We start from the raw sequence: 12,466 nt of genomic DNA, 5'->3' as shown, positions 1-12,466 counted from the left end.
CCAGATCCAGATCTAGGCCTTAAACTGGCTGTGCTGTGTTATGCAGACCACCGACCCAATCCAGATCCAGGCCTTAAACTGGCCATGCTGTGTTTTATGCAGACCACAGACCCGTTCCAGATCCAGATCTAGGCCTTAAACTGGCCATGCTGTGTTATGCAGACCACAGACCATTTCCAGATCCAGATCTAGGCCTTAAACTGGCCGTGCTGTGTTATGCAGAACACGGACCCGTTCCAGATCCAGGCCTTAAACTGGCTGTGCTGGGTTATGCAGACCACCGACCCAATCCAGATCCAGATCTAGGCCTTAAACTGGCTGTGCTGTGTTATGCAGACCACCAACCCAATCCAGATCCAGGCCTTAAACTGGCCGTGCTGTGTTATGCCGAACACAGACCCGTTCCAGATCCAGGCCTTAAACTGGCCGTGCTGTGTTATGCAGAACACGGACCCGTTCCAGATCCAGGCCTTAAACTGGCCGTGCTGTGTTATGCAGAACACAGACCAGTTCCAGATCCAGGCCTTAAATTGGCCATGCTGTTATGCAGACCACGGACCCGTTCCAGATCCAGGCATTAAATTGGCCGTGCTGTTATGCAGACCACGGACCCGTTCCAGATCCAGGCCTCAAACTGGCCGTGCTGTGTTATGCAGACTACGGACCCGTTTCAGATCCAGGCCTTAAACTGGCCGTGCTGTGTTATGCAGACCACGGACCCGTTCCAGATCCAGATCTTAAACTGGCTGTGCTGCGTTATGCAGACCACAGACCTGTTCCAGATCCAGGCCTTAAACTGGCCGTGCTGTGTTATGCAGCCCTTATTAGGAAATTAATTGCCATCCCACCCATATGAAGAATGGTAACGAAATACCCAAAGAGGGGCACCACTGGAGGCCAGATGAAAATACAGACTTGGGAGACAATGGGTACACAGCATAGAGGTGTGTTCTAAACTTACAAAAGGGAAAGGTGAGGTTCCAAAAAGCTGAACATAATATCCCGACAGGTCAAGGTTGAGAGGAACACAAACCAAGTCATATGAAAATCCAGCGAGATGTCTAAAGTCTACGATAACGACACTTTTCTCTGACAGAGAACTTGGGGTTCAAAGATGCCTTTATAAATTAGCTTCTCGAGGACCCTCATGTGCTTTCCAAAGGCCCCTCCTGATGAAGGTACTTGACTGTCTCAAAAAGTAATGATGTAGGCGATACTTGAACAGCGTACCCGAGTGTGCTCGAACAGTAATGCGCAAGCCACGCCTCTGAGGTAATTTAGGCCAGGTCTACAGAAGTCACTGGTATGGTCTCAAAGAGCCACGGAAACCAGCCCCAAGCAGGCAAATGGGAGCGCTTTGTGAAGACCTAAGCCACAACAGATACAGTAACAGGGTGGGGGTCCCTGTGCTAACATAGGACCCACAACTGTAGTGATGTCAGTCTTGTGTGCCACACATGAAGTTGGCAACTGTGCAGCCAGAGTAGGCTTGTGGACCGCACCTGAAGGAGGTTACCGTGCAGCCAGAGTAGTCTTGTGGGCCACACCTGAAGGAGGTTACCGTGCAGCCAGAGTAGTCTTGTGGGCCACATCTGAAGGAGGTTACCGTGCAGCCAGAGTAGTCTTGTGGGCCACACCTGAAGGAGGTTACCGTGCAGCCAGAGTAGTCTTGTGGGCCACACCTGAAGGAGGTTACCGTGCAGCCAGAGTAATCTTGTGGGCGACACGTGAAGAAGGTTACCGTGCAGCAAGAGTGGTCTTGTGGGCGACACGTGAAGAAGGTAACCGTGCAGCCAGAGTGGTCTTGTGGGCCACACCTGAAGGAGGTTACCGTGCAGCCAGAGTGGTCTTGTGGGCCACACCTGAAGGAGGTTACCGTGCAGCCAGAGTGGTCTTGTGGGCCACACGTGAAGGAGATAACTGTGCAGCCAGAGTGGTCTTGTGGGCCACACGTGAAGGAGGTAACCGTGCAGCCAGAGTAGTCTTGTGGGCCACACGTGAAGGAGGTAATCGTGCAGCCAGAGTGGTCTTGTGGGCCACACCTGAAGGAGGTTACTTTGCAGCCAGAGTGGTCTTGTGGGCCACACCTGAAGGAGGTTACTGTGCAGCCAGATTGGTCTTGTGGGCCACACGTTAAGGAGGTAACCGTGCAGCCAGAGTAGTCTTGTGGGTCACACCTGAAGGAGGTTACTGTGCAGACAGAGTGGTCTAGTGGGTCACACCTGAAGGAGGTTACTGTCTAGCCAGAGTGGTCTTGTGGACCACACCTGAAGGAGGTTACTGTGCAGCCAGAGTGGTCTAGTGGGTCACACCTGAAGGAGGTAACTGTGTGGTCATGAGAGCTAAAACCTTTAGGCAAATGTGCGGAGCGTTGAGCACCGCAGACATGAATATTATTATGGTGTTTATTGAGCGTGGACCTAGCTTCAGGAAGCAGTGGAGCACTTTACAACCATGGCGGGAATCCACTGGAAAAAGGGATCCGATTGGTCCACAGGGGCCATGCAGGACACACTTCAATATAGTAATTGCGTGGGCGTGAAAGGTACACAATGTGCCATCTCGACTTTCTACTAATGTTATCAGGCAAGCAAAATCAGTAACATTCCACATGTGATGCCAGGGGGCAAGTCCTAAGTCCCTCTGAAAAACACTGTGTGTGTGGGGGGGGGGAGGGGGGGCTGCGTCCACCCGCGTGTGCCCTCGACTTGAGCCATGGCAAGCAGGTGAAGCGCCACTTGCACCCACTACCTTCTCATGCTGACCCCTTCCTTTTCCGGCACTGCCAACACGTGCCGTGCACAGTATACCATCTACCCGTTGCCGGCAGAACCCCCTCCCCGCCAGGTTAGAAGCTATAAGGCCGATCCCAAGTTTCTGCCTCCTGCCCCCTTCCCGCTGCCTGCCGGAAAAGGTCAGTGCATTCGCCGCGGATTTCCAGCCATTTCATTGTGCCGTGCTGTGGCTTTGCAGGTTTATGGCTGCCGGGGTGCTGGTGCAGTGGGAGGCTGGCAGCAATGCATGCTATTTACGTGCAGCAGCCTCTGCGAGCGGCACGTCCGGGGCTGGCGCGCATTTCAGCACCTGCACTGGAGGACAGCGCAGCATCGGAAGCAGGAGTTCCCATGCAGCCGGGGCCGGGCGCCTGCCGCCTCCCCCGCCAGGACGGGCCCAGGCCCGGCTCGCTGTGGGGCTGCCATCTCCTTGCGAATCGGGCATTGGCAGGGGGAGGGGGCTAGTGGTTTCCAGCATCTGCAAACGCTGGCTGGTGGTGTACACTGTAAAAATCAATAAAATACAACAGAACCAGCACTCGACGCCCTGCACGACGGTGCTGGCCACACACATGCTCCGATGTGGCACTGCTCCCTCTGGCACACACTGCTCGATATAGATGCACACAAGCGGCACTGTGAGTTACATCCACCCACCGCCAGCTGAACATGTGTGCAGTGCTGGAGAACCAAGTTGGGCAGAATGCTCCCCCCCCCCCTGCCAGGAATTATTCAGAATGCGTGCAGGACCACATCGCACGTCACTCAGAGCAGGAAACACCACCGACGCCTGCTATTCATACACAGGCGTGGCAAGCTACCCAAAGAGGCCTGGAGCCGGAGGTGGTCTGAAAGGGGCATGCCGGGCAACGCGAACGCTTCTGACCACACGGTCGGATTAAAGAACTCGAAATCCCAGCATGCCCGCGGCATACAACCATTTTCATAAAAGTATATTCAGGGCACTGTGAAAGATGGGAGGAAATGGCCAGGGGGGCAGCAGCGGGGCTGGGGGGAGGGCATGGCTGCTGCGCAGGGCAGCGGGAAACAGAATATGTGAAGGCACCCGGGCTGCCTCACCCAATGGCCTGTGGCAGGAGATAACATAACAGGTTTATTTGCAAAGCGCACGTTCACCCCCAGAGGGGCACCCTGGCCCTTGACAGGTAACAGAAGCTTGTTACCCAACGTAATGGTACTCATTTCATCGACCTCGGAAAGATGAGGGGCTGCGTGGGCCTGCTGGGATTCGAACCTGGGACCGTGAGGTCACAGACAGGCCCCTTTAGTGGACCCTGCGATGAAGCCGGAGTGGCCCAGACAATCCATCAGTCTACATGCGACTGTCTGCCCAAAAAGGCACCTATGCAACGGGTCACTGCCCACATGGGACACCCACTATCAGCTGGGAGCACTGTCAATCAAAAGCAGGGCTGGCAAATCATCACACATGATAAAAACACACACATACGGGCCACCATAATTTACTGAAAACTTACCATTAACAACCTGTGGACGAATATTAATCCAGAAAGCCATGCAACCACACACAATAGCCAATAACACTTGGGTCAAAGTGAAGTCAGGACGTGCCACAACCCAATGAAGAGCATTTTGCAAATAACCAAGCAACGCTGTGCCAATGAGCAGCACAGCTAGAGAGCCACCAATGGACATCCAAGGCCAGGTCCAGACGTTGGCAATCTCCACTGGGCCATGTTCCGCTAAAAACATAAAAGGAATGGAGGGCTCCCTCGCCCCAGAAACATGCAGATCAATCAATAAGCCGGGCCGGATGCTAGGCCGGCCACTGAAATACTGGCACCGCGTGTGGGTAGTGCCAGTCTAAACATAGGCACATGCAGAAATAGCTCCAATTCCATGCAGCCCCCCCCCCCCCAAACAAGGGCCTCTGTAGTAACCCAAGCCCCCACAATCTTCTAAGTGACATCTGCAGTTAAGTGTCGATCAATAAACACTGACTCAAGCATAGGAAGCTGCCCACAAATCAGTAGACCTGTCTACACACACACAAGAGTCGCACGCGCCTCGGAGGACTTCCGGTGGCCCGTGTGCTCACGGAACGAGACACCACAACTGTGTACTGCACACAAACCCAAGTGCAATTCTTTACGCCGATGCAGTGGCACTAGCTGGAAGCATGCACAGTAGAGGAGCTGTCCAGGGCCTGTTAAGGGAGCGGGCGCCCGTCAATGTCCAGGCCAGAGGGGTACGCGATCGGGAGGCGGGTGAAGTTATAATCCCATCCCCTCTCTCTCTCTCAGAGAGGCACACACAACACTCACAAGCCACCCATCCACCGCATACCCCTTGCAGGACACACACACAAATTTACGGACACGCGGACCCAGTCACCCAACAGCCTGGGCCAGCCGCATTTGCGAACAGTCACACGCCATGTGTGTATTTTGGTCACCCCATCGACATATCGAACCCCCCCCATACACAACCCCACGCCATCAATATCAGAAATATTAAATACAGCCTTCCTGAGCAGATCGTGGCATCACACGCTCCCGTCTCACTTCCACACAGCCCTGCATCTTTCCCACAGTCCACACATCTCCCTGCCTAATACACACACGCTTCACGACACGCACTGCATGCCCTATAACCCCATTTGCCCCTATGTCACGCACCTCAGATCTCGCTCGCGGGCACCACACACACACCTTTCACACTGCACGTTTCCCCGTGCCCTCATCCCCATGTGCCCCTGTGTGTCACTCACTCACTCACACACACACACGCACGCACGGCTCTGTGCCGGCTCCGCAGAGCAGCCAGCCCACGTCTGGTGAATGCAGTAGATCAGCCCCAGCCTACTACTATCCTCCACACTGCGACCCCCCCCCCTCCAGCGCCCCTCTCACTAGGTGCACGCACACTCACACTTCCGCGCCCGCTACCATATTTTACACCCTGTCGGCACAGCAGCAAAGAGGGGGCAGCACGGGGGGCACCCCCATCCATTCCCTTCTGCATGCTGCTGCAGGGCACCGCCTGGGGGAGCCACCCTTCCGGGGTGGCAGTGAGGGGGGTGCTGCCAGCCCCTGGTGCCGTACACCCTTGTGAGACATTTATTCCCCCCTCCCCATTTGTCACGCTTTATTCCACCATGACCGTCTCCCAAAGGGTTAAGTGGGGCTCTTCCGCCCCAGGCAGCGGGGGGGGAGCAGGGGGCGCCGCCCGGGCCCCTGCCTCCGGGAGATGGAGCGGCTGCCCTCACCTGTCAAGACACCGACGCGGATTTGATGGTCGTGGTTGGTCAGGATCATCCCCTCAGTCGCCATGTTGTTTCCCAGCGCCGCTGTCACCGCACTGAGCAGGAGAGAGAGAGAGGAGGAGAGGAGGCGAGGGGGGAGCCAGGCGGGCGAGCCGAGCGCCGAGCTAGCCGAGCCGGCCTGCCGGGCACTAGGAAGGAGGGGAAGGCGTCCAGGCGCCCCCAACCGATCGCCGAGCACATTCAACTTACTACCTGGCAGAGCAAGCGCCAGACACCTGCACGGGCTGTCATTGCAACACACATACATGATTACACTTATAGGTTTACACATATACCAGCTCTTATAACTGGGATTCGAGTCCCGATTTTTTTGTAAAATCTGTTATCATTTTTTAAATGCCCTCATTCTATTGGGAGTCTCCAGAGAGCTACAGTATATCCCTCAGCAGAGTGAACTTCATGGTTTGGGACTTTCATGGCTGCAAACTCCCCCATTTAAACGAATTGAAACATGCCAAAATGCCAGGGTCCTCCTGTGACCCATCCAAAATATTAATCGAGTTGTACCTATTTCAAACGAAAGTCCATGTCCTCTGATAGGTTGAAAACTTAAAATTTCAAGTCACCAGTTCATAGCTCTCAACCATTTCTTTCGCAAAGGTGGATGAAGACACCCGATTTTGTTTTTGGCGAGTGAGAGCCCATTGAAATGAATGGGTGTGCATGAGGCTTGGCGGGTAAGTCAGCTCTTTACAAGGCGAGTGACACCCGCCAAAAGCGTGTGAGTTGAGAGCTATGCCAGTCACAAATGGTTTCCACTGAACATGCCCGGCTGAAGATGTGTGGGGGCCCATTTCAACATGATTATTGCCCACCCTGATTATTGCCCACCCCCACTCCAGAGCTGAAAACAGTCTGAGACCCCTGTAGGGTGCATACATTGTAACAGAGACAAACAAATACACCCGGGGTTAATAACTGCCGATTATCAGGACACTGCCAGCCATGAGGGAAGTGAAAAACGAAATGCCCACTGATGATCCCCTTGTTTACTTTTAACACTGGTTCCTCCTCATCAGCCCCTTGCTGACAAAGAAGGATTTATAGCTTTTTAGTTGGCATTTAGTGTTTCAGCTCCCTGCTGGCTGGCGTCTAGAGATAATCGGCGTATATATTAACACACCAGTGAATTTCTTTGTTTGAAATGTGTGCTTTGCTGCGCTCACGTTAAAAGCTTAATTTGCTAGAGACGTTCAGATCACCACTTCCAAGTGACAGCCTGAAGGGCTCCAACAAATTAAGCTTGTAATGTGAGCGCTCAAAGCGCCCACGACGACCTGAAGGTCTCCAGCAAGTGAAGTAATCTATTACCTCATTATACGAATGCTGATTGACAACATGGGAGAAGTTGCTGACCCCCCCCCCCCCAGGTGCAAGACCCCTTTCATTTTAAAGTATTGAAAGGCCCTTGGTGGCCAAATCGCTGGAGGAAATTACACAAATATCCCCATACTTGACCCCACAAAAATATTTATTCAGGGATTTTGGGAAATGTTCCGAAAAGACTAGAAGACTATTTAATGTATCATGCGCAGTTGCTAAAAAATGTATCCTGCAGGCCTGGAAAAGCCCCACACCTCCAAGCATGAACACTTTTCTACGAGAACTGACATACGTCAATGAAAATGAGGAACAGTATGTATTGACTCAACCGAAAACAAGTCGGCCGAGGACATTTGGGGCCCATTTAGGGTATACTTATGCAATCTGCTTTCGGACAATGAAACCTCTCTGTAAAATATGTACCATCTGTGAGACTGTAGAATGTGCCACTGTATGACATGTTAGATGTGATGTCGGGAGCGAGCTATTGTACCTGCAATGGCCATTAATAAAAAGATGTTAAAAAAAAAGTATTGAAAGGCCCTGACGCCATCTCTGCCACTGAATCCAAAAGCAGCATACTCGGTTTTGTGCATTTTACTACTCAGGCCATCAGAAAAAAACAAGGGAAAATCATCTGTTAAGTAAAGGTAACACCTCACATCAATAAATACCATTAAAATACAACAAACATTTACTGTAATTTTAAACATAGCAGCTCAGGCTACGTCCAAAAACCTGTGAGATAGCAACTGGCTAAAGTAGAAATCATTGTATTTCCGCCAGAAATGCAGGTAAAGGCCCATCATGGATAGGCATGGTTCATTGGAAGTGGACAATCTCTCTGATTGCCCATCAAGTCTTTTTGATTTTTATGCCAAATCTCAACGAGAACGATCATAACTATATCCCAAATATAAGCTTTCCGTTGTGAACGATATCATATAATATTGGCAGAAATTAGATTACAAGACTGGAAGATAAAAGTAAAGTATTCCTTGTGGCTTATAAGTCTCGGCTCAAGCACTCCCATCACACCCTCCATCGGTTGTCAAGTATCCATAAAATAAGAGGGCACATCAGCACACTGATCTCCTGCTGTGAGGTTCCTTGGTATATTGTGCAAAAGGGATGTGCAGGGTGGGACTGGGCCATAAAATGGTCTCAGGCTCCAATGAAAAGTTTCCCACAATTTCAAATGGCTTGTTATTCATTCAGTACCCAAGGGGGCGTTTTTTGATAAAACATGATGCGAATACTGCATTTTAAAGAATATTTATTCAGCAACACTGGTCAAAACTACTAGCCGCATAGTAAAGTAACTCATCAAACTGGCCCACATTGGCCAAAAAAGTGGGCCAATTTGACCAAAAAAACAGGCCCATGCCAGCATTTTGTGTTTTTGGTTTGGCCATGGGCCTATTGCCCTATAGGCCAGTCTCCCCCTGGGGATGTGTCCAGATTGTGTCTTGTGTGGTTGGATTGCATTGATTTGCATTATTTATGTCATCTTCTGTTTATGCGGCACACGGATAGTGACTTTAAATGGACCGTCATAGAAAAAGTCGCACGCCCAGCAAGGGGTGGGGACATGCAGGCTAATCTTCTAAAGAGAGAACAAGATCGATTTTTCAGCTTAGAATAGACCGTAAGGGTCTAAATGACATGATAGTGTGGCAAACACTGGCCACACTTTAGCTAGGTATAAGGAGGCTTATGCCAAGATCACCGGGAATAATAGGCCCAGTATTAGAGGAGACCATGGAACATCACATTCTCTAAAATCAGCCCTTTTTTTCTAAGAGAGACCTGACTGACAGACACTAAAAACAATTTAGAATGGTATAGCAGTTACGGGTACACAGTTTTAGTAAGACACGACTGAAAGCCATTAAAACGTTAGCTATGACTTCATAGTGAATGGTCCGCTCCAAGATGTCAGAAACCGTAGCACAAGGGGCGTGACAGACAATCCCTAGGGCTTTGCCCTAGTCACATGGCTATGTGGAGCTGACATAGCATGGCCTTTCATATATTTGATTAAGACACTGTGTCTCCCGAGTGTATCAGTCCGGAAGCCAAGATGATAACACCACTCAAGATGCACAGTGTGATGATACATTTGGTGAGTACAATGCACATTAGTAGGGGCAGTTATACCACACTGGGCTTTAGTAGTACGCCATCGGCAACAATTAGTAACTTGAGCTGTATCTGGAACAGCGCTCATTGCGGTTGCCTGTTTGCCCTTTGTGAGGTTGGCATCATGGAAGGAGACACAGACAACAGGTTCAAAGTTGACAAATCTTTTATTAAAGAAAATGTCAGGATGCAGTAAGGCCTAGCTTGCCCTATACTAAGGTGGGAATTCCCTACCTAAAGAAATTAAATAACGTCAATGCCAGTAAATTCAACATAAAAATCTATCTGTGTCCAAATCCTATACTTGCCCTGACAACTTATACCAAATTGTCACAATCCTGGGTGGTTAATGGTATATCACACTCTCAAAGCGAAACTTCACTCGAAAGTCTAGACTTTCCCCACAAGAGCACGGCCTGCAGGATAATAATTCAACTGACAGACCAGGGGCTTGAGTGAAAAGGCAGGAGCAGCAAAAACAGAGCTAGGGAAAAGAACAATAACAATAGTTCAGAACAGCAGCCGAATATACCAACCTTGGTAACAACCACCCTCACCTTCCCACTCTTACCTGCTGAGTAAAGGAGAAGACCAGAAACCTACTTGATGCCAAAAAAGTCAGTGAAGTATTTGATTTTGTGTTTGATAGTCCACAATACCAGAGAGTTCGTGCTTGATAGTCCACAATCCCAGGGAGTTTGTGTTGAACCACCTAACCCGAACGGCACGAGGGCGCAAACTAAAGCACAGTCCCAAAAGAAATCCTTTGGAAATCAGCAGAGCGTCCACAAACAACCAAAACAATAGGTGACCAGTGATGAAGTCAGGAGAGCGTCCAAGAGGTCACCAGATTTCCAAGATATGGGTCCTTAAATGTCAGCAGAGCGTCCAGGCATGCAATCAGCAAAGGAAAAACAAAAAAAAAACTCACGAGAAGTGGCAGGATGTGTGTTTTAGGACGTTGGGATGTGGTAGAAAGTGCTTGTAAGAAGAAAACAGAGAATAGAAAAAAACAATGCACAGGAAATAGTTACCAAAGGTGTTTCAACCACTTAAGAGGTAAGCGCTAACACACGGAACGGAAACTAGAATCCAATAACTTTACTACGGGGGCAGAGCAGAACAAGACAATCCATAAATGTGAGAGCCAGCATCCGGTAACCAAGGGAATCAATCATAGGGAGCCAAGCGTCGGAGATCAAAGGGTAATCAGGAATAGATGCAGGAATCCGTGGGAACAAGCAGGGTCAGAGAGCCGGAGTCACGCTGCAGACGAAACACGATAAAGCGCACTCGAAAACTGGCACGTAACAGAGTTAAGGAGCACCTGAGCCGTGGCTCGAATTACTATAAATAGGTAATCTGGGTGAGGATGCGAAAAACACATTACGGGCGCGTCTCACGTGACTGCTATGGACGAGGCGCGCTACTGGCGAGGCGTACTGAGAAATGTGGTCCGATTAGGACCGCGGATCGTGTGGCGCTGACAGAGGAGCCAGGGCAGCCTCCAGTATGTCCAGACGCTGCCGCCGCAGCACAAGGACCCAAGGTATGACACAAATAATGTGTAGGGACATCAACTATAACTCGAAATAGTGTTTCAAACATAAAGTTCTGAGCTACTTCAAGCTCTGGCTTATTCATCAGCTTTCTCTCCCAAATGTCAATAAGTTCCCAACAAAGTTCAATTTCTCTTCCTGGTAGCATCGGATGAAATACACCTTTATAAAGGTTAAGGTGCCCTTCCCCAAGTTCCACACAGGTCCAGGGTAATTCAGTTCCAGGACACCAAAAAACTTAGGAGAAATAATTCCTATTAAGTTGAACACAACTCCCTCACCCGCCACAGCACTGCAGACTCAGTGAACTTTCTTCTTTACTCACAGAACACAATGGGGGTCATTGCAACCCAGGCGCTAATTGCGCCAACTTTACCACCATGGTGTAAACTACGTTTACACCATGGTGGATGGCGGATTTACCGCGCCATTCCAAGGTGAGTGGGGCGGTAAATCCCCATTTCCCATTTTCCCTTCCCCATTCCCATTTTTGCCCCATAGGGCATAATGGGAGTGGGGAAGGCGCTAATTACGTAATTAGCATCATGGCAGGTTAGCGCCTTGGATTTTAACGGCTGCTAAAAGCAGCCGTTAAAATCAGAATAGGCGTTAAGGTTTAACGACAGCGTTAACCCTTAACGCCTTGGTCATAATGAGGCCCACTCACTTCAAATCACCAACCAAAGGAAGATAAGAGGGAATCTATTGTTTTTCCCAGTTAAACATCGGAACGTTTTACAACAGGTATTCAGATAGGGCGAAGCCCCACTTACGGTGGAAGAGGTCTTGGGGGTCCTGCAGTCACTGCCAATGGGGAAGACTCCTGGGCCTCATGGCCGGCCGGGAGACTTTTATAAATCCTACGTGGTGGAGCTGGCACCGAAGCTCCTAGAATTATATGAGGAGTCATGGGAAAAGGGCATACTCCCTCAGAGCATGCGAAAATCCATGATTGTACCAATATTAAAGCAGGGCAACCCTCCTCAGGACTGTGGCTCTTATAGACCATTGTCCATGATTAACCAGGTGTCAGATACCTGATACGTTCTCGTGGTGTAGATGAGAGATCTTGCCCTTCGCAGTGTAGGCGAAGAATTCTCCCTACCAATGTAATTCTCTGTATGGACTATACATGCATAGAGATCTATTAGTTGAGAGAGATGGACACCCGCTGCACCCCAGGAAACAATGGTAAGGTTATGAGTAGACCAGCAGCTCTGGAATACTGTAACAAATACAAGGATGATCAGTAACAGAACAGAAGAGGGAGGATCAGAAAAGTATAGCACTGTAAAGTGGGCTAACCAGTGCATGTAACACTTAGGATCCTACTGGTAGACAATCCCCTCCTAGTCCGATGT

General features: G+C 50.1%; 1 protein-coding gene across 38 annotated transcripts in view; it reads right to left on the bottom strand.

The window, feature by feature from the left end:
* GPHN (gephyrin) overlaps positions 1-6,150 on the bottom strand; it is a 2,801,546-nt gene extending 2,795,396 nt beyond the window's left edge. For all 38 annotated transcript variants that reach the window (XM_069638674.1, XM_069638676.1, XM_069638677.1 and 35 more), the window contains exon 1: positions 6,025-6,150. In XM_069638674.1, the coding sequence (XP_069494775.1) occupies positions 6,025-6,088 (64 nt within the window). In that variant the 5' untranslated portion in view covers positions 6,089-6,150. The remainder of the gene's footprint in view (positions 1-6,024) is intronic.
* Positions 6,151-12,466: the final 6,316 nt, after the last annotated feature.

The sequence above is a fragment of the Ambystoma mexicanum genome, chromosome 14 (assembly GCF_040938575.1).
Source record: "Ambystoma mexicanum isolate Mex_15411 chromosome 14, UKY_AmexF1_1, whole genome shotgun sequence".
Lineage (NCBI taxonomy): Eukaryota > Metazoa > Chordata > Amphibia > Caudata > Ambystomatidae > Ambystoma > Ambystoma mexicanum.
Note: the sequence above shows the minus strand (reverse complement) of the source record. Positions and strands in the feature narration are given on the sequence as shown.